Source organism: Sminthopsis crassicaudata, chromosome 2 (assembly GCF_048593235.1).
Source record: "Sminthopsis crassicaudata isolate SCR6 chromosome 2, ASM4859323v1, whole genome shotgun sequence".
NCBI classification, from domain to species: domain Eukaryota; kingdom Metazoa; phylum Chordata; class Mammalia; order Dasyuromorphia; family Dasyuridae; genus Sminthopsis; species Sminthopsis crassicaudata.
This window is the reverse complement of record NC_133618.1, coordinates 629,910,714-629,931,641: the sequence shown is the minus strand read 5'-3', so window position 1 is coordinate 629,931,641 and position 20,928 is coordinate 629,910,714. Positions and strand designations below refer to the sequence as shown.

The window sequence follows — 20,928 nt, the reverse complement described above, 5'->3', positions numbered from 1 at the left end:
GGGCATTCCTTCTTTCCTTGGCATTGATGGAGTGAATAAGTCCCCCAACAAAGACCCGGTCTTAAGTAGCTGGGTAGTTCATAGGGAGGGTATTAACAGAAGAGAGTCTGATTTGCTGTCCAAGCTATCCCATCCTTTAGTGGGCCTTTCATTATCCTTAAGTAGACCTTTATTGCAACATACCCTTGTTGAATTTGTCAAATTCCTTGTATTACCAAAATTACCAGGGCCCCAAGTTTACTAGTATCTAATCAGAATCTAATTAGTATCTAATCAGAAGGCCAAGTTATAATATCAACCTCCAAAGTTACTTTTCTTCTAAGAAATAATCTACTGGTACCCACTTCTTTGCTAACTCCTTTTAGGGTTAGCTTGTGTACTAAGCATCACAATGACTAGTTCATTAGGAAATTAGTCTACCATAATGGTGTCTTTCCACTTGTCAAACTCACACCGCTACACCTTCACCTTCTCCTTCCAGTACAGAGTTCTCTGCACAGCTTGGTTCAACAGATAAAATCATTGCAGTGGGAAACAAAGGATCTTAGTTTAAATCCTATTCTTGTTACATATTAGCAGTGTGACCTCCTCTGAGATTGAAAAAGTTGCATTATGTTCTCTTTTCAGTTCTCCCTCCTGGCTATCTTCTAGATTCATGTGGCACATCTCTTCTGAGATGACATCTACTCTGAATATACTGGATGTTTTCGTCCAGTCTCCTAGTTTGGTACTATGTACCAAACACCCTACTAAGCACTGGGGATAAGAGAAGAAATGCTTCCCCTCTCCCATCATAAGTATTGACAAACTAAAACTAGTTAGTCATAGTTATTGATGTTATTTTCTCATTAGATTGGAAGTTCTTTAAGGAGTGCCTGGAAGATAGTAAGCGATTAATAAGTGCTGGCTGACTTCGAGATTACCTTCAGTGTCCTCCTGGTGGCTGTTCCCCATTTAAGCTGAGAGCTCTTAAGAGAGCATTAATTTTCCCAGGGATTAGCACAGGGCCTCGTACACAGTAGGTGATTCATAAATGTGTCTTGACTCAGGGATTATATACAATCTACCCTTCCTGTGGTTGCTGGCCAATGTGGAAATAGGTTTTTCGCGACTTCACATGGACAGGTAAGTTTGCCTTCTCAATAGGGTGGAGAGAATTGAGCTCAAAATTAAAAAAAAAAATAAAAAAATTTAAATGAACGAAATTATCCCCATCAGTTTGTGAGCTCCTCCGGGGAAGGGAGAGTTTTACGCCCTGCCTGTGGCACACACTAGGCGCTCACTAAATGCTCTTGCTCTCTCCTAGACTGATTGACGTAGTGGAAATAAAAACAAGCCAATTTTCTCCCAGCATGCCTCGAACGAGTCGGGGGCGGGGATGCGCAAGAACCGAGACGTGCGGGTGCTCGCTCGGGCACTGCATTCCTCGGCCAGGGGCGCGAGGGCGGCTGGAGATTCGGGCCGGGGGCGGTGCCAGGCGTGACGCGCGGCTGGGCGTGGTGCGGGGCGGCGGCGGCGGCGACGGCGGCGGCGGCGGCGACGACGACGACGACTACGACGGAGGGAGGAGGCGGAGAAGCAGGAGGCGGAGGCGGAGAGTCGTTCATAAATGGCGCCGAAGCAGGACCCGAAGCCCAAATTCCAGGAGGGTGAGTGCGGGACGCGGCCTCGGGGCCCCGGGGGCGGGAAGGCTGGGGAAGGCTAGGAGGCCCCGTCACCGAGAGAGCCGAGGCTGGAAGGCCGCCCAAAGGCTTTGGTGCGCTTTCTGCCGAGAGAAGCCGAGGCCCGGCCGGGGGAGGGGCCGGGGGCTGCCCTTGGGGCCCGGAGGCCCACCCCTGCGGCGGGGCCGCTCTGTGTCCCGGCGCCGCACGGACGGCGCCGCCCTCTTTGTCCCTGTTACTAACCTTGACCTGCCGTCGCAATCTGCAGTTAGGAAGCGCGATTGCGGCGGAGGTACTGCGGGCCTCCCGACGGCCGGCCCCATCTCTGACTGAGAGGGAAACTGAGGCCCGAGAGGGCGAGCGACGATCCCGCTTCTCCCGGGGGTCCTGCCCCGCTGCGCTCTTGCTGTGCCCTTCTGTCATCGTCAGAGGTCACAGCGTGGTGGGGGTTAGGGGTTGGGGGTCCCGACAGGTTGCCCGGGCCAGCCCCCCTTATTTGACAGGTGAGGAAATGGAGCGTGATTCTCCAGGGCCTCCCTGGTAGGTGGAGGGAGAGCCTTGGACCTGGGAGTTGCGGGCCAGCGACCCCTCCAGCGTTGCCCTCTCCCCTCCCCCCCCTAATTTTGGGGGACTTCCGAAGGAGGGGAGGGTTTTGTAGGCGAAAAGGAGGAGGGTTTTGTAGGCGAAGAGGGGGAGGGTGAAGGAAGGCCCCGGAGGCAGGCAGAGACTGGACGTTTGGGGGAGGGGGTTTGCAATCAGCCCAGTCCAGCAGCTTGATTGGCTGGAGTTCTCTAACCCTGTGAGCATCTTCCAGCCCGGAGGGGTCAGCCTGGGGTTAAATAGATTTCATCTCGTCTGTCGGAGGAGACCGAGCTTCTGGGAAGGGCCTGTGCTTTCTTCCCCGCGTTAAGCTGCTTCCTAACATGGCTGCCCGAGACACACCTTGAGCCTGATGGCGGAGGAATTGTTAGGGCTGATGCAGCATTTTTAAAACCAGGCTTCATTGTGCTGGGAGGATGGAGAGAAAGAGACCGAAGAGACTTTCATCTTAATCTCCCATTAAATATTTTGCTTTGCATTGTTTGAGAGCACGATGCTGAATTTTCAGTACAGTACATTTTATTGTAAAAGCTTGGAAACATTTGTTCTCTATAATGTAAACCATTGTGATGCAACACATAATTTTACCCTTTTGTTGTATCCTATTCTTGAAAATATATTAGACTACTACACGTACATTAAATTTTTTTATTATCTATGACAGATTTTATTTTACTTCAATGTAATATTTGATCCTAGACAACCCTGTTTCCTTAGCAGAATTAATTTTTATATGTTATCTTAAGGAACTTTTCCTCTCTCAGCAGACATTTGTTCATGTAGTGGAATTCAGCTTAAAACTGTGGGCCTTAAATCCATAGGCAGGTAATAAAAGTAATATAAGGGAGGTCTTTGCTGTGGAGAAGTTTTTAAGCTAGTTGGGAAAAGGAGACTAGGATTTAGTTTACAGAGTAAATGCTCCATATGTATCAGAAGGGTAGTGTGAGGTTGGATCTGAGGTTAGGAGTGGTTAAGGAGGGAAGGGTCTATGGAGGATGAAGAACTGGCAGTAGGCTTTGCTATTTTGTTCCACAGGGCTACTCATGAATTAGATGAGGCTTGAGGAGTGGAATTAAAATTTAATTGGTATTAGGATTGAAGAGATAAGGAAAGAAACTCCCACTACCAATTTTAAGTCTTGTCTTGTGGCTGCAGCTTCTGTTTTTAGGGTGTTGTGGTACACTGAGAGATTAAATGACTTTTTTTAAAGAGTTAGCTAGCTAGCATGTGTCTGAGGTAGGACTTCTCCAAAATCTAGGTCTTCCTTAGCCTGGACCAGTTTTCTCTTTACCACCCTGTGTTTTGTTTGTAAGATTTATCTTAGCACTTTTGTATTACATTCATTAGAACCGAAACTTCTTTAAAGTTTCATTGTTTTGTTCTTTGTATCCCTTTTTCTTGGTGATTAGAATATGTCTATTGTTTTAGACCTTGCCTAGAGGGTGACTTTGCTGACTGGAAGGTCTGGGTTTTTGTTTACCTCTCAGGTTAAGATAGATATTCCTTGTCAACTTGTTAAGTTTTATCTTAAGTATTTTGTTTATCATTGACACTCGGAGAAAGGAAGTGACTAGTCTATCTATGGTCACACAGCTAAAAATGAGGGAGTCAGGGTTCAAACTCTTAAATTACATTGTACTACTTCTGTTTTGTGTGTTAGGACAGTATTAGTCTGTTTAAGATACAGGTGATGGGAGTGTGGGCATTGAGTTGAATGAATCTTAATGCATCACTGGGTTTGCATGTTATAGATACTGGATTCAGGTCAACATTTTACAATAGAATTGTAGAATATAGATATTTGAATTAAATGCATTTTAATTTGAATTAAATATTTTAAATGCAATTGTCGCATTACATCAGTATTCAAGCAAGCATCAGGACCATCTTCTAAAAAAGTTTGAAAGTCAGGCAGAATGGTTAAGGTTTGTTGTTGAATCTCAGGTCAGATTTTTTGAGAAAATTTGACTAATTAGTTTACAGCATGATAATTTATAAGAATAACTTGAGGGAAAGTAGGATCTTTTAATGTTAGTTAGAACTTTGATATCTTGGACCATAATAATACATGGATAATATATGACTAACAAAAACCAATTTTCTTAAAGCTGGGGATTTATAAATTTTCATAATTATCAAGTTTAAAAAATTGTATCTTTTAAAGAACTAGTAATATTAAAAATTATATTTTATCTCAAAAGTATTGTCCATTTAAAAATGTTAGTAACTTGCCTTTGGTACAGTGCATATCATACTGATTTGGGAAATGCATAAAACAAAGGGCATTCAGAATAGAAGCAGGTTTTCTAGAAACAGTCTAATGCCAGCATATTCCATGTTTGAAAGAGAATTCCATAGATCATTTATTCCAGTGATTCTCAAGTAGTCAAGAGGATAAAATGCAAGTGAGGGTTGTATAAGGCTAGTAAGGAGGGTTCAGCAGAATAGCTTCACCTGAGACAGGATTTGCCAGACCAAATTAGTGTGTGGGTGGTGTTTCTATCTTTAACCTAGAATATGTGCGATTTTGCACAAATTAGTTGACCTCTCAGAGTCTTAGTTTCCTCATATGTAAAGTTAGCTGAGTTGACTCTTAATGTTCTCTTCTCACTCTAAATTTATGAATCTGTTTCTACTGTGGAAATTCAGCATCTTTAGACTTGTCAAATAGTTTTTGTTAAATGGTCTTCATTACTTTGTGCTTCATTACAGTGAAGATTATTTATTATAGAGAAGAATAATTTTCATTATTCCTATTAGTTGTTAGTGCTATGAGAGCAGCTAGGTGGTGCAGTAGATATCATGGCAGGCCTGGAATCAGGAAGACCTTAGTTCAAATTCAGTCTCAGACATTTAATAGCTATGACTCTAGACAAGTCACTTAACCATCTGTTTTCTCATCTGTAAAATAAGCTCTAGTATCTTTGCCAAGAAAACTCCAAAAGAGGTCACAAAGAGTCAGAAAACAATAGTGCTATAATGAAATCATTCCTAATGCTCTTGTGTATTTTAACTGAACACTTTACTTTAAAACCTGAATTCCCCCCCCCCCTTTTTTTTGAGTCCTTTTGGCAGTTTGGTGAAAATTGTGAGCCCTTCTTAGAATAAGTTTTAGAATAGTTTTAATGTATAAAATGAAATATGTAGGACTATAAAATAAACCGATGAAAAAGATGTAATTTTTTTTCCCCTCTAAGTTCTCAGATCTGAAAATCTTGATATACTTTGGGGGTTGGGATCCTTGAATCCCAGTTTAAGAATCTCTATTCTAAAAGGTCAGGTGGGTGATATTTTAAAACTAATAAGTAAACTTTTTATAACGTCTTAGTACTTTATTTTAAAAGTGTCTCTATTTTTACACAAAGGACAATGGTCCAATTTGCCTATGATCATTTAATTATTGCTCCTTTGTGCCAAAGTGTGATTGGCTTTTGAATCCCCCCTTTAAAAGCAGAAACTACCCCAAAATTTGTGGAAACTTGTGTTTTTAGACTTTATTTTTGGTTCAAGATTAGAGTGCCTATTTGAATTACTAAGATTCTTTTTTAACCTATAATAACTTTGTGGAGCTTGATGGTCTGGACTTTTTGGTATTCTTTTTGATTTCATTGAAGACTTGTTGACCTAATTGTTGAGTCTGTCTGGACTAAGTAATTTAGGAGTAACAGAGCTATCCTCACCTTTTAAGCCTGAAGGACCTGCAGGGATTCTTTTTTCTTGATCTACCAGGGAATTTAGGAACAAAGACTGAATCTAGAATACACAGATTAGGGTTGGAAATGTAAGATTCATTTCTAATCTCCAGCAGATTTTAGGCTTTCAGGTCTCATCTAGTCCTTCTATAACTGTTTAGCTTTTAAAAAAACTATCATGTGGATTCATATGGAATGGGGTACCCGTGAAAAACATGACATTCAAAAAAAAGAAAAAAAATGAAACTCTGTAAGTTGAATGGTCCCTAGAAGAAAGATGTTAATGTTTCAATATATAGCTTTTATTGTTACACATTATATTGTTACACATTATATTGTTACACATCAGGTGATGGTCATACTAAAGGCATTGTCTCTGCTCATGTTAAAAACTAACAATTTCAGGCATATACATTGTACCTACTTTATTTCATTGACTGCTGTATGTTTCAAGTTCTTGTAACAGTAACTTACTCATTTGTAGATAGGTTTGAAATTTGACCTGAAATGTTAATGTTCCCCATAGCTTCACTTAGTGTTGCTGGAGATACAAAAGGCATGGATGAATTTATATTTTATTTTATTGTCCCTTATCTTGAACCTAAACAATTATGAACTAATTGAATTCTTTGAAATATTTTACAGGTGAACGCGTGTTATGTTTTCATGGACCACTCCTTTATGAAGCAAAGGTATGAAAACTCTTTTCTTTTACCAGGTTCCTGAGAGCTACTTCTGATTAGTTTTCTTAACTAGATTTTTCTTTTGAATTCTCTCTTTACCTCTTGCTTTGGTAGGATACTTGATTTTTCATTTTTTTTCCCCCCTTGTTTCCATACATTTGCTTAACTTCTTTTCTTCCAGTGTATGATTTCTCCTTAATCATTGGCCCTGCCAGGCTGCTGAAGGAGCAGTATTAGAAAAAACTACAGGAGTTATAAGGTAGAGGCAACAAAGATTTGGTATTTTAGTGTGCAGAAAAAGCACATGAACTGTTAATGAAAGATGTGCTTTTTCAGATTATGAGACTGGGTTTAGATTTTAGCTACATAAAAGTCATGCTATTTATTATATAAGTTGATATTTGGTAAGCATTTCATTATTCCAAGTTAAATATAAAGACTGACATTGAAAAACTAGTTAAAGCAGCATGTTTGACTTTTAATTTTTACATGTATAGAATTACCCATCTTATGAATTATCTTTGCCCAAGTTCCAATTTCATATCTGTTTTTCCTTTATTTTGCAGCTGACACTTCATGCTCAGTGGAAACAACTAATTTTACTAGTAAACTTGAGTGAATCTCATCTGCATATTTATTCCCTTCAAATAGCATATATATATATATATATATATATATATATATATATATATATATATATATATATATATATATATATATATAGTGAGTTATGTATGACTATGCATTCTATAAATTTTGTCCACATATTTCCATAAAGCTTCTTTAGAAGACCTACCGAAAAAAGGAAAGTGGACCTGATTTGAAGTCTTTCCTGATATTTTAATCTCTTTGGAAAACAGTGCTCCTTGACTGTTCATATATTGTATCTTACTCTTGAAACATCTTTTCCTTTCAAGTCACAAATGTTATCGTATCATTTGCAAATCATCATTGATAGTATTATAGCCCAATTATATTCACCAGCTTATTTCTTCTTTGCCTTTTGAGTCACCAGCAGTAGTTATTCTTCTGGGATTATACTGTTCTGTGGTTTATTCTTTTGTAACATTGCCAGGAGAATATTAGTATAGTTAAGTTGATTTTTGGTGAATGGCATAATTGAGGTTTATTGAAGGGATTTTGCATTTTCCTGAATGAAATCAATCTCTTTCTACTATTCAGCTCTGTGTCCTGGATTGTTGCCCATCTGTAGTTCTTGTTCAGAATATGGACTGTCAACACTGTCATTATATGGACAATGGGTGTTTTGCAAACAACATTTGGTTTTTCCTGTGTAGCTTGCTTGGGCAGCCAGTCTCTTGAATGGTTCTGGATTTCGTGAAGTTGGAGCCTCTTCATGGGCTATATATATAGCATGAGGTCATCAGAAGACTGAGAGAGCTCACCACCCATAAAACCACACATTCCATGATAGTCTTTGCTATTGCTAATAAACTTATTGTTTCCTGTTTTACGTTTCCCTTAATGTTTATGAACTGGATTTTTTAACAGATGTCTTTGTGTATACATCCTTTCAGAGAATAGATGTGTGAACATTATGTTTGTGATAGAGACCTTATTGGTGATAAGCTTTTAAGATGCTTTTGTACTGTCAGGTTGCTCACATATGGATAGGAAGAAAACCTTGTGGTGTGATCTCCCCAGTTTGTGACTATGTGATCTGCCATAGTCATCTGCAAAAGTTTTCATCAAGGATATTCTTTTTTTTTTTTTTTTTTTTTTTAATTAATTTTATAATTTTAATTTTTTTGACATTACATATGCATGGGTAATTTTTTTACAGCATTATCCCTTGTACTCACTTCTTTTCCTAATTTTCCCCTCCCTCCCTCCACCCCCTCCCCTAGATGACAGGCAATCCCATACATGTTACATGTGTTACAGTATATCCTAGATACAATATATGTGTGTAAAATCGAGTTTCTTGTTGCACGGTAAGAATTGGATTCAGAACGTAAAAGTAACCTAGGTAGAAAGACAATAGTACAAACAGTTTATACTCAATTCCCAGTGTTCCTTCTCTGGGTGTAGCTGATTCTGTCCATCATTGATCAACTAGAACTGAATTAGCTCTTCTCTATGTTGAAGATATCCACTTCAGTCAGAATACATCCTCATACAGTATCGTTGTTGAAGTATATAATGATCTCCTAGTTCTGCTCGTTTCACTCAGCATCAGTCATCAAGGATATTCTTGATACACACATAGATCATTCTTATAAAGATTACGTAGATGAGCACAGGATGGGGTTGATTATGCTTTCTTGCTTCCCCTGCTCTCCCCCACCATGTATTAATGTTAGCCATTCTTTGGGATCCTGTCATTTATAGTGAGAAGTCATGTAAAAATATTTGAGAGATCTGCCACATTTCACTCAGTTTATTGCCCCTAGTGCTTCCAGGATCATCAGATTCAGTTGGGCATCATCCTGAGTTTTCTCACCCTCACTCTTCTTTCTGTTCCCTCTTGTTTATCTTTCCTGGTGTTTTGCAGATGAACATAATTTCTAAGGTGATGGTATCCTTGGTTATTGTGTTTAAGCTTTATTACTTAACAACATAAATCATGGATTACTTGCTTGCTTTCTATAAAGCATTTTATTGTGTCTTGAAGGGATATATGCCCTTTTCTCATTAAGAAGTCTATACTCAGAAATAAATGATGAAAAGGAGTAATAATCACAAAAGGGAGATACATGTAAAGTGTTATAAGAAAATTGAAGAAACGGAAAAGGGGGGCGGAAGAAAGAGACACATAAAGAAAGAAGAGGAGATAGAGAGAGATGAGCAGAGATTGTTAGTTTTCTTTTAGGGTCAGGAGTCCAGGAAAGACTAGAGGGTAGGAATACCTGAGTTGCAGGGGATTTCAGAGATGAGGGGCTGGGAGGGAAGCACATTCTAGGTATGGGGAATGGTGCAGGATAAAGGTAGCAGAATAGAGAGGCTTGGATTAGGACAGGGTCAAAGTGAGTATGTCTGGCTTGATTGGAAGATTGTATCTGTGAAGTATAATTGAGTAATGTAAATCTGAGATAGTAGGAAGCAATGATGCTGAAGAACAGAAAGGGCTTGAGTAAGTGAGGGGCCAGAGAGAGAAGAGGTGAAGGTGAGCTTCAATTTAGGAGGAACATTTCAGAGTTTAGGACTTTGAAGATAGACCAATGGTCAGCAGTGGTGAGAATCTTAAGGTGTCACTGTCCTGCTCTTTGAGTGAAGTCCAGTGGAAGTGAAGAAGTAGTAGGAGCCCAGCTCAAGGAAATAAGAGAATAGATGAAGGCCTCACAGTGGAAGTAAAGTTAAATAAATCTTGTTAAGTATTTTAGCAAAGAGAGAGAAACAACATTAGGAAGGCAAGTGATGTCCTCTATTTCTCCTCTTTCCCAATATCATTCCCTCTAAAAAAGCAAAGTAGAAGGAATGTTGGGTTTTATGTTCCCTCTTCCCTTGATTAATATAGATATTTAAAGTGGCCTTGATTTTTAACAATAATATTATGATTTTGCCTTTTAAAGATGTGTGGCTTTGGTGACAGACAGTTTACATCATATTAATTCATTTGTTGTTTTATGTGTAAAAATAATCTTTCTGTGTTAGTAAATTCTCACATAAATAGCATGATAATGATTTTTTAAAAGTTTATTATGTAGTACCTAATACCTAATATGTGTACACTTGAAGGCACTGTTAGAATTCTGAAATTATTGTAATTAAAACATTAGAACCTTTGGGTTTGTAAGTTAAAAAAATTTTTTTTTTTTGTTTGTATATGTTCTATGTACAAATAATGAATCTTAGTGAGACTTAGAAAGTTAAGAAGTATATGTGAGCTGTGGATTCCTTTAATATTTTGTCAGATTCATACTAAATTGTCAAAGTTTTAATTGTCACAGCAAAAAGCTAAAATTTTTAAATGACAGTCCTTTAATAGGAATATGTTTCAAATGGTTACTTGAACCACTGAACCTATTTTTATTCGAAGAACTTCTTCATCTGAATATGACTAAAACATTGTCAAATATAAGCATCCCAAGATGAGAACTTATTTCTCCAATAGGGACTCTCAAGATTAAAGATGTATTTTTAAAAATCTACCACAGTTGGTAAAATTATAAATAAAAGTTGCTGCTGTTTTTTGCAAAACTCACAATTTGATTGCTGACTATGCTGAATGTCTTAATTGAAAAAAAAAACAGTAGCCTTTTAAAAAACAATTTAAAAACTTTTTAAACTAAGAAATAGTTTAAAGTATCTCCAAAGTCTTAATGGAGTTTTAAGCTTTTGAAGCTTTAGTAACTTAAAACTTAAGACTGGGGACACTACCAGTTTGAGATTGCCACCATATATTGTCCATATCCTATAGATTTCCTAAATAGTGGTAAATTGTAGGTGAAACTTATTCTCAATAAGGCCATGGAAAGTTAATTATTTTTTTCTCAATAAAATTGGGGTTGGGGGGGAAGAACCCAAAATATAACTGCTGAGTCATTTTGCAAATTTGTAGGCCTGAAAGTGTTGTAATCTTTACTAAAAAGACATTTACTTAACTCATTATTAGATGTTTACTTTTATGCCTCTTGAAAAAATGTCAGTATAAATTTTATCTTGATGTCTCTGCTATCCTTTCCCTTCCTTGCTTCCCTCTCCTTAGTTTTTATTGGCTCTTTATCTAAATGAGCCACTCCACACCTGAATTTGTTCCCTGAATACACAATAGTATGACACTTTTAATTCTTAAAATGTCGTTGGCAATCTTGACATCTTTACCATTTTTCCCCCCTCTTACTTAGCTTCACATTTGCCTCTTTGATTGTCCTGTGTTTTTTGTAACTCATCTTTCTATTAACTCGATATTTCTGCAGTGAGTACTTCTTTTGGGTATAAAACTAATTCTTTAAAAAAAAATCACCCTTTTTGGATAGCTCTTTTCCTTTCCCTAGTTATTCAAATTTTGTGGCTAGTTGTCTTGATAGAATGTTTTCTTTTAAATTAATGTTTACTATTACACTTTAATTCCTCATTAAGAAACAGTTTTTAAAAGTGAATATGCTGTTTTAGGAAGTCAGCTTATGACTTTTTATTCAGTTAATAATTCTAAAATAATTTTGATTTTTTTTTTTTCCCTTTCATCATATGATTTTAAGTAAGACTGATTTCTCATTACTCTACTTAAATATGACTAGTTGTTGTGGTTATCCATACTTTTAATGTTTAGGTGGGTTAAGTTAGCCTACAGTTAATTTTTAATTGGCAGTCTCTCTTTTAAAGACTAAAGCCTTTTAAATAATTTACAGACTTTTAAAAAGTGATGTTTCTGAGTCACTTGTTTTCTTCTTTGTTTCAGTGTGTAAAAGTTGCCATAAAGGACAAGCAAGTGAAATACTTTATACATTACAGTGGTTGGAATAAAAAGTGAGTATTGGAGCTCTACCCACAAGTTTTGTCTTTTTTTAAACCAGAATAAAGTCACAAAAGAGTTCAGATCATGAACTGGCATAAACTTGAGTTTCTAGCAACTTTATGTTTTTACAAGTGATTTTTAAGTTATACTGTTTTATACTTCAGAGATAAACTATAATGTGATGAAAGAAATTAATAAAAAGCAAATAACATCCTTTTAACCATTTCCATTTATTTGGAATATATTTAATTCTTTGATGCATGAATTAAATGTTTGCTAAAATAAGAACCTAGATTGCTTGGTTGGCAACAATTTACTTATCAAAAAAGAATTGCTTGATTTGGGAGTAAGTGTTTGTGTATTAAAAAATCCTTGGAGATATGATTTAGTAACAGTAATCTTAGCTTGTTCTGTTCTGTGTCAGATTTGAGTCTTATGACAAGTATACTGTATATGAACAGGAAGAATATGAAAATTGGGCACATAACTTTATCTTATGCAGAGTGAATGATTTGGAAACATAAGCTCTAGTTTCTCCTTTTTTGGCTGCCATGTTAGTACACAGCTACTTCAAAATGGATTTAGAACTCTTAAAGACTCCAGAAGAGCATTTCTTTTTTATATCAGGAATATGCTAACAGTTGCCTTTTTCAGGTGACTGAAAGTCCTGTGCTACATTGGGATAAACAACCCTGTACTGATGAGGCAGCTAAAATGTAAACAAAACAAAACAAAACAAAAAAACAAACCAGCTTTCAGTTCAGCTCTGCATTTGTTTCTGTGTAGGCATAGTTTTTGCTCCATAGTGTATATTTATGATGTCCCCAGAGATAATTTATTGTATGTTATTAATTTCCTGTACTTTGAAATACTAATGTAAGCCTTTTTTTTTTTTTTTTTTTTTAAGTTATTAGTAGGTGTGTAGTGTTATGAAGGGTGATTATTTCTCATGGGGATGACCTTAACATAAAAAAAGAATTAAATAAATCCAAATTCATAATGCTACTATCAGACATTTTCAAAACATGATTTCAAATTTGACACCTTTCTGCACAAAGCATTTACAAACAAAGTGTGGAATCTTAAGTCACAAGGGCTCTTTCTCATCTTGAGAATTGGTCTGTTCTGCTGGGATTTGGGTCGTGATGAATGCATGTGCCCATGGATCTCCAAGTCAAACATCTCAGCAATTTTGGACTTTTCTTACCAGGTTCCAGAATTATCCAGATGTTATTTTTAGCTCTCCAAGATGATGGAGCCACTTGTAATTTCTTTTTTCATTTTCTTTTTTGTTATAAGATTGATCATTTTTAATTTCATCAGGGTTTTCTTCTTCAGTTATAGATAGATCCTTTTCAGTAAGGCATTTGTTTGGAGTTGTTTTTCTGTAGTGTTGATAGCTCTGGCCTTTCACATTCTGTTTCCTACTGTTTCCTGCATCATGCATTTGTAGTCTATCTGTCTGGGTTGTGTGTGTACTACTGCAAATAATTGTTTCCCTATGAATTTGCCTGGCTTGTGGGATTCTTGATGTAGAAACTTGACCTTGTTAGATGCATATGATATCTAGGAAGTGGGCATAGACTGGCTAGTAGTCAGCATGGAAATTTCCTAGGCACAAAGTAGTTTACTTTTTTCTGCCTTTTGATTTTATTTTTCTTTATCCTATTGTATCATTTGATGTTAGGATTACCAGGTGAAAACGACTATTTGGGCCAAATAGGTTTGTTTTGGTAGAAGTGATAGAATTATTTTCTTAGCATAGTGATAATTTGGCAAGCAGTCTCATTCTTAAATCTTCTATCCCATTACTAAATTTTTTTGGAGCTTCTAAAGGGACTTGTTAAGACTTTAGTTTCTGTTAATGCCATAGAAAGAAAAAGGGGGATTTTTGTTTTAAGATGTATAATTGTTGCCTGTAGTACAAAAAAGGTTTCCTAGCTGTGACCTGCTCCCAGTTACATTACCATCTAAATTTTAGGTTTGTGCTTTGTAATCTCTTTGTTGGTCTCCACCCCTGTGTCTGCTTCCCAAAACAACTTTCCCTTCAGCTGTTACTTTGCTTCTTTTAGGGTTAAGGTCTAGCACCTTTCAGAATCATATTGCTGCTTTTTTTTTTTTTTTTAGACTTTTGACAGCTTTGGTGTATATTCATATAATGTTGATTAGGCTAACTTTTCATTCTTGTCTTTATGAAGCCAGTCCTAAAGTAATATTTTTATCATTCCAATAGATAAAAGTACTAGTGTACATGTTTTCGAATTAGCTTGTGGTTACTACTTGAGATGTCTAATGTCTAATTAAATCTCTACTTATTTCTTTAATTGGTGTTAAAATTAGTGTGGTTTTTTTGTTTGTTTGTTTGTTTTTGCTTACACCTTAAATTTTATCAGTATGGTGATTTCTGGTGTGGAACCTCCCTTCATCAGTGTAGGTCTTGCAGCTGATTTGTTGGTAATGTGATTATTGCCCAATAGTAATTTCTCCTAAATTAATCCATTAAAAATAAAGTCCTGCCAGCAAAACTGAGCCTTCAGTAATTAGGAGCTTCAATTTTTTGGATTGTTAGAGTTAAAAGTTTCGTGTCAATAAAAACATATTCCATTTATTCCATTATATGGCAGAATTCATTTGTTAATTTTTTATCTTGTTAAACCCTGGTATATTGTCTCATATAGTATGTGGTTTTCTATTGATATGTAGGTGTTACTCTTTATCCAGATTAAAAGTGTTGTTGTGAAAGTCCATTAGCATTCAAAAAGTCAAGAATGCTTCAGATCAACATGAACTGCTGCAGTGAGGTTGAGAATCTCTTTAGAAAAACAGCATTACTTCTGCATAAAATGTTTAAAAGAAACTAGGGAAGAATGAGTAATACATTCATGATTTTGATTTACTTCCTGTACCTTGTAAGATTAATTATTTAAGAGTTAGATCTTCTGCCTCTTTAGAGGTATGAACATAAGAAAATATTTCCAGATTTTTAGCTCCCTGGCATAAATTTGGAGACTCTGGTAATTGTAAGTTTTTGTGAAGAAGGTTGTCAGCACCAAATTCACTTGTGGTAATCATCTAGGAAGCTCTGTACTTTTCCTTGCTTATGAGCTTTTGACACATGACAGACACATAAAATACAGTCTGTTAAGTGTTGTACAACCCAAAGCCACATGGGAGGAAAAGGGGATCAGGAACTGTGCAGTGAGATCATGTCTGGGTCTTGGAAAATCCTTAGGGAAGATTGCACAATAATGATTAGTGAAGTCCAAACTACCTAGAAAAATTAGGGCAGCAGATGTGGCTAACTGAAATAATATTTTAAAATATATGTATTTCATGTAAAAAAATATAATTCTGGGTTTATTTTTATCAAATTTGTAGTTTTATTTTAAGTTAGTAAAGCAAAGAGTAGCTGCTTATATTTTGTTGGCTCCCAAACTCAATAAGCTCTAATAGGGACTATTTAGATTTGGAATTAATATTGTAGCATTCTGAGCAAGTTGCAAGCTAAAAAGCCAATTTTAATTGCTTTTTTCTAACCTTTCCTTCAAAAAAAGTTAGATATTAAAAATAATTTTTACTTAGCCCTAAAATCTTTTTATGTACATGGATGGAAAAGCAAATACATCTGGAAAAAAAAATCATTTTTCATTTTCTGTCAGTGACTTAGGAGAGAAATGGGAGGATAAATAATTTTAGCAAATTAGTCCTAGATTTTAGCTATACTGGGGATTTCTGAATTAAAACTGATTTGACAATTTCCAGCCCAGCAGTAATGTCCTGAATGTTATATTTTTATCTGTAGGAAGGATTAGATAGCTTTTGGGGTTTTATTATTTATTAATCATGTCAGCTGTTTGTCACTTTAGAAAATGAGATTTTGACTTTGATTAATTTGACCACTTGATAGTTTTATTATAAGTCATGTGTGTAACTTTTATTTTTCACATTTTAGTCATTAGTAATTAGCTAAGCTACCTTAATAGTAATATCAGAACAAAGAATATTTGATTTATGAGTGCATATTTCCTAATAATTCAATAAAATCATTTAATACAAACAAAATCAAGGAAAGTATAGCAGTAACCTTATTTTTGGTTGAAGTTTGAAGTTGAATAAACACCTTAGGAAAGGTGTTAATTTAATTAGAGAGACAATGTAACATTTATGTATTTAAGCTACTAAATTAACTTAATAAAATTTTAGGTTAGTGTTAGCCAGTTGTACTTCCTGTATAAATTAAAGTATTAAACACATTATAAATTGATAACTATACAGTAACATCAGCCAAAATAAATACTTTGTAAGACTTTAATTATCCTTTGGGGAAGGGGTAACAGAAGGGCTTAAAATTTTTCTTAAAGCTTCTTGATGTCAAAATTAAGTGAACACATATTGGCAGGCTGATAGGAGACAAGCCACTATTATATTATCAAAAAGAGAATCAGTTTATTAAGCCTGCTAATATTGTTTCTTGTATTTTAATGTAATTTTGAGGGCTAATGGGGAAGTTATCAATAGTTGAAAGGCTGATGGAAAATAATTAGTGGGAAAGTCATGCCTTTGATTTATAACTTGTTTTGAACTAATTCATAAAAATGGGGATAGAATGTTTTCTTTAAGAAGAAACAGAACAAAACCCCAAACCAAAAGTTTGAATTTCCTTTCAAACAAATTAATGTGTAATTTATTTTTTAAAAAGTACAATAGTTCTGCCAACCCTTTATGCTAAGATACTTGTTCTAATCTATGGTCTCCGAACCTTTTAGAAATGATTGATACAGCCATTTAAATACTCCATTTGTAAATAAATCTAAATAAAGCTTAAGCTAAATTCTGCACATAGTTACTGAGATTACTTTGTACTATGCTGTCTACATCAGAAGTGCTGTGAGGCCCAGGCGCTCTGAAAAAACTTTGAAGACACGTGAGGATATTGTAGCCCTTTTTCCTGTTCCTGAAGGAGCTCCCTCAGTACACCACCCCTTCCTGACCTCTAGGTAAATGCATGTTTTAAAGTTTTCTTTAGGAAATCATATTGAGGATTATGGGGGTGCCCTCCCTCTTTTTTTCTTTTTTTTTTTTTTAAGATAGAAAGTATGTTTTTTCCTTTCTTTTTCTTTTTGTTAATTTTAAATAGGAGGTCAAAGAAGTGGGGAATTAGTCAACCAAATTTTTCCTCTTTGCTTTGAGGACACAGAGAACTGTGTTACTAAAGGAGCTCCATCAGCAGGAGAAAAGGCTTTTTACTAACTTTGATACCCCAAAAGACTGCAACCTTTCACTAGGGTTTTCTTCTTAATTTGTTTTTTTAATTTGGGTTAGCTTTTTTTTTTTTTTTTTTTTTTTTTTTTTTCCTCTTTTTTCTTTGCAATGTCACTCTAGAACTTCTTGATTGGAAGGAGCTTTAGATTTGGGGGTGGTTGGTGTATTCCACCAAATGGCATTACAAAATATCTTAGCAGCAACAAGGCAGGTGAGGGAATTGTATTGCCTGCAGTAACATACGATGAAGGATATTTTTATGTAGTGAACTAATGATTGAAATAGTATAGCTCTCTATAAGTTTTAGCTGTAGACAATGCAAAAGGTAATTTAAGCTGACTCAAGAATTCTAGAGGGGGGGGGAGAGTGCTCAGAAAACATTTTATAACTGTCATTCATATGAAAACAGACTGAATAATGTCTAGATTGCTTTAGAAATGCATCCATAAGCCCACATGTTGAAATTGTTAATAATCAGAGAAAGCTAATCAACTTAATCTTTAACAGAATCAATTTGTAGACTGTTATGCTTCATTATGACATTTTAAAGTTTGGATTCATGTTTTGCATAGTGTTGAGTTTTGCTTCTGTGAATCTTGTAAAGGTGTAATTTAAAAAATATAATATGTAATTATACACATTAAATACTTCTTGACAACAATTCCAAAATAATTGTTTTAAAACTTTGTTTTTAGAATCATGCTTAGAAATGTTAGAATTACAAGATTTCTTGGGAGAGACTGACAAGCTTTTTGGTCTCTGCTGGAAAAGCACTCCAGTTGGGGAGTATATTTTTAGCTGCTCCCCAACATGTAGTGCCAGTTCATCGAATTTAATTCAGAATAATCTTATCTGCCTGGGTCTCTCAAGTAATGATTGGGAACAGACTAAGTAATGATATTAATTGTTGACTGATCTTTTAACTTAACTTTTTTCTACCCCCAGCTGGGATGAATGGGTTCCAGAAAGCAGAGTACTCAAATACGTGGACACAAATCTTCAGAAACAAAGAGAACTTCAGAAAGCCAATCAGTAAGTTTATTTTGCAAAATAGATATAAGGTTAGTAATACCTTAAAATTCTTGGACACTTGGTTGGAAGGAGCTTTCAACTTGGAGTCCATGTTAAACCTATTGGATTGTAGCTGAGAGTGTACAGGCAAGACTTTTACTCTCTGCTAAGGAAATGGAGGGAGGTATTTCTCCAAGCATTCAGTGCTTGTTCCTGCTTGAATCTTTTGTCATCAGAACCAGGCTAGAAACAGAGGAGGCAGAACCATTAACTGCAGTGTAGGTGGAATTTTTATAGTTCATTTTCTTGGGTGGCTTGGGAGAAGATTGTATACCAAAACATTTAGCTCCTGAAAGTTTCACATAAAGTAGTGGAGTAAGGAGTGGCAGGGGGTGTGGTAAGGTGAGTCATGCATGATTCAGTACTATCTAAAGTTTATATCCTAGTGTTGTACCACTGTGATCTTTATCCTTCAGGAGCAGAAAGTCCTTGGAAGATTTTAAAGGACTGCAGAATAATTCTCCCAAGCTACCCCCTATCCTCACCACCCTTACATTTTATGCTTTTAAATTTTTTTCTAAAGGGAGTCTGATATAAGTTATAGTTTTAATATTTCACTTTTTTTCCCCTGAAGTTTTTTTTTTTCCTCCTTAGAGTTGAAACACATTTTATATAATAAAATGACATTAGGAGTAAAACTCCTTTGAGTAGTCTTAGGACTTTGTGTCTTTTGAGAATAAAATGGAACTATTTCTCAAATAAACAAGAAATAAATTTCTATAGTCTCTATTTTATCTTAATAAAGCTTTTAATCCTTCCTTTTCTCTTAATAATAGACTTTTTATGGATATAAAATTATAGGTTAGGTAGCCTGTCTCTTTATGCTAAACTCCATCTTCTAATTTTGATACTATACTATTTGTAGTTTTGAAGAAGCTTCCTTGTGGAAATTCATAGAGGACAGCTGAAGTTTTCTTTTTCCTATTTGAATGTTATAGATGTCTTGGAAGTAATTAAACCAACCTACTTCCTTTTTCTTGGCATGCTTTTTATTTTAAGATAAAATTTTTAATTGAATTTCTTTTTTAAAGGGAGCAGTATGCAGAAGGGAAGATGAGAGGGGCAGCTCCAGGAAAGAAGACTTCTGGTCTACAGCAGAAAAATGTTGAAGCGTAAGAAGCTTTATCTTTTACTTAGTGTGAGGAGCTTAGAATTTTATATAGCTTTTTTTAAAAATAGATATAGACACATTCAGACTTTTTGTTTAAACTTTTTATTATTTAAGTTAGATTTTATACAACTAAAACTGTGTTTTGGAACAGTGATAATGCCAGTAAGAATAAATTCTTATGTGCATTATTAATGGAATTATTGAATGTGACTGATGCTAAGCTAATTTTCCATCAGTTTTTTCTTGGCTTTTTTTCTCTCCCCTGCTTTTTAATAGGGTATGCATACATATATATATATACACATACATGTGATATTCATACAGAAGTAAAACCGTTCCCCTAACACTTGTTAGGGATGAGCCTTTCCGTTGCTTATTTAGTAGGGACAGTGTCTGAGCCATCTACAGTCTTACCAAAGTCCCTTTGTAACTAGTGGCATGAATTTGGGAGGTGGCTGGCTGGAGATTGGAGTTCAGAAAAAAGCAAAAGCTTTTCTTTGGAAAGCAAAAGACTAGTCTAGGGATTAGAATTGTGACTCTAGTTTCATTAAGAGAGTAAAGATAGATATTAACATGACTCCTATTTATATGCAAATGTCACATGTGGCTTTGTATATGTACATATAAGAGGATAGAAAAAAGAAATTTAGTAAATATAGTTATTTATGAATGAGGGGTTATTAAGCACAGACTTCTTGGAATAGATGATCGAATTAATTTCATTCTTATGTTACAGTGTTTGCAAACCATTTCTTTTGAGTTCTGTGTAGACAAAACCTAAAGTGACCATTAATATCCACAATTCATGCTTGTAAGCCATTTCAAAATTCATTGTAAGTTTTTCATGTAACTCCCAATTCTCAGTTTTTCAGACATGCACAATTGATGTGTTTGCCATTTTTTTTGGGGGGGAGGGTTGAATTTTAAAAGGTGATTTTATTTTAATAAGGCCAGTATGTAATTATTTTCCTGCCATACTTATTAAAAAGCCAGACTGTATGCTTTAAGGTATGCCTTTTCCTAGAGAAATTAGTGCAATATTTTTAAAATTAAAAGAATTGATGGGATAGTTCATCATATGCTATTGATTCTACTTCTACTTAAAAGAGTTACAGAATTAAAATTGAAAATGCAATTGATGCATGTTAAAGCTTTTCATTTAATTTGGTTCATTTTGAAATTATGAATGATATATACAACTAGTTTTATATTTTGACATTTTGACAAGATTTATTTTTTATTTGTAAGAAGATAAGTTGTGATATTTTTTGTTTTCCTTAAAATAGGAGTGTTAACTGGTGGTCATAAGTCACTAGGTATTCTTAACTACTGTACTGTTAAGTTGGTATTTAATAGGTTTCCTTTGTTGCATGTTATTAATATTTTAGTGATTTGGTTCTTTGGGAAATTAGTCAATGTAGTAGCATGT

The 20,928-nt window shown here is 35.4% G+C and overlaps 1 protein-coding gene across 13 annotated transcripts in view; it reads left to right on the top strand.

Moving 5' to 3' along the window:
* Positions 1 to 1,481: 1,481 nt before the first annotated feature.
* Positions 1,482 to 20,928, top strand: part of MORF4L1 (mortality factor 4 like 1) — a 38,526-nt gene continuing 19,079 nt past the window's right edge. For 3 of the 13 annotated variants that reach the window (XM_074296436.1, XM_074296433.1, XM_074296432.1), the window contains exons 1-6: positions 1,513 to 1,649; positions 6,599 to 6,645; positions 11,999 to 12,066; positions 16,936 to 17,052; positions 18,263 to 18,349; positions 19,420 to 19,500. In XM_074296436.1, coding sequence (XP_074152537.1) covers positions 1,610 to 1,649; positions 6,599 to 6,645; positions 11,999 to 12,066; positions 16,936 to 17,052; positions 18,263 to 18,349; positions 19,420 to 19,500 — 440 coding nt within the window. In that variant the 5' untranslated portion in view covers positions 1,513 to 1,609. Of the gene's footprint in view, positions 1,650 to 1,832; positions 2,202 to 6,371; positions 6,510 to 6,598; positions 6,646 to 11,973; positions 12,067 to 16,935; positions 17,053 to 18,262; positions 18,350 to 19,419; positions 19,501 to 20,928 lie in introns of those variants that run through there. The other 10 variants (XM_074296444.1, XM_074296443.1, XM_074296438.1 and 7 more) reach the window with 9 other exon arrangements.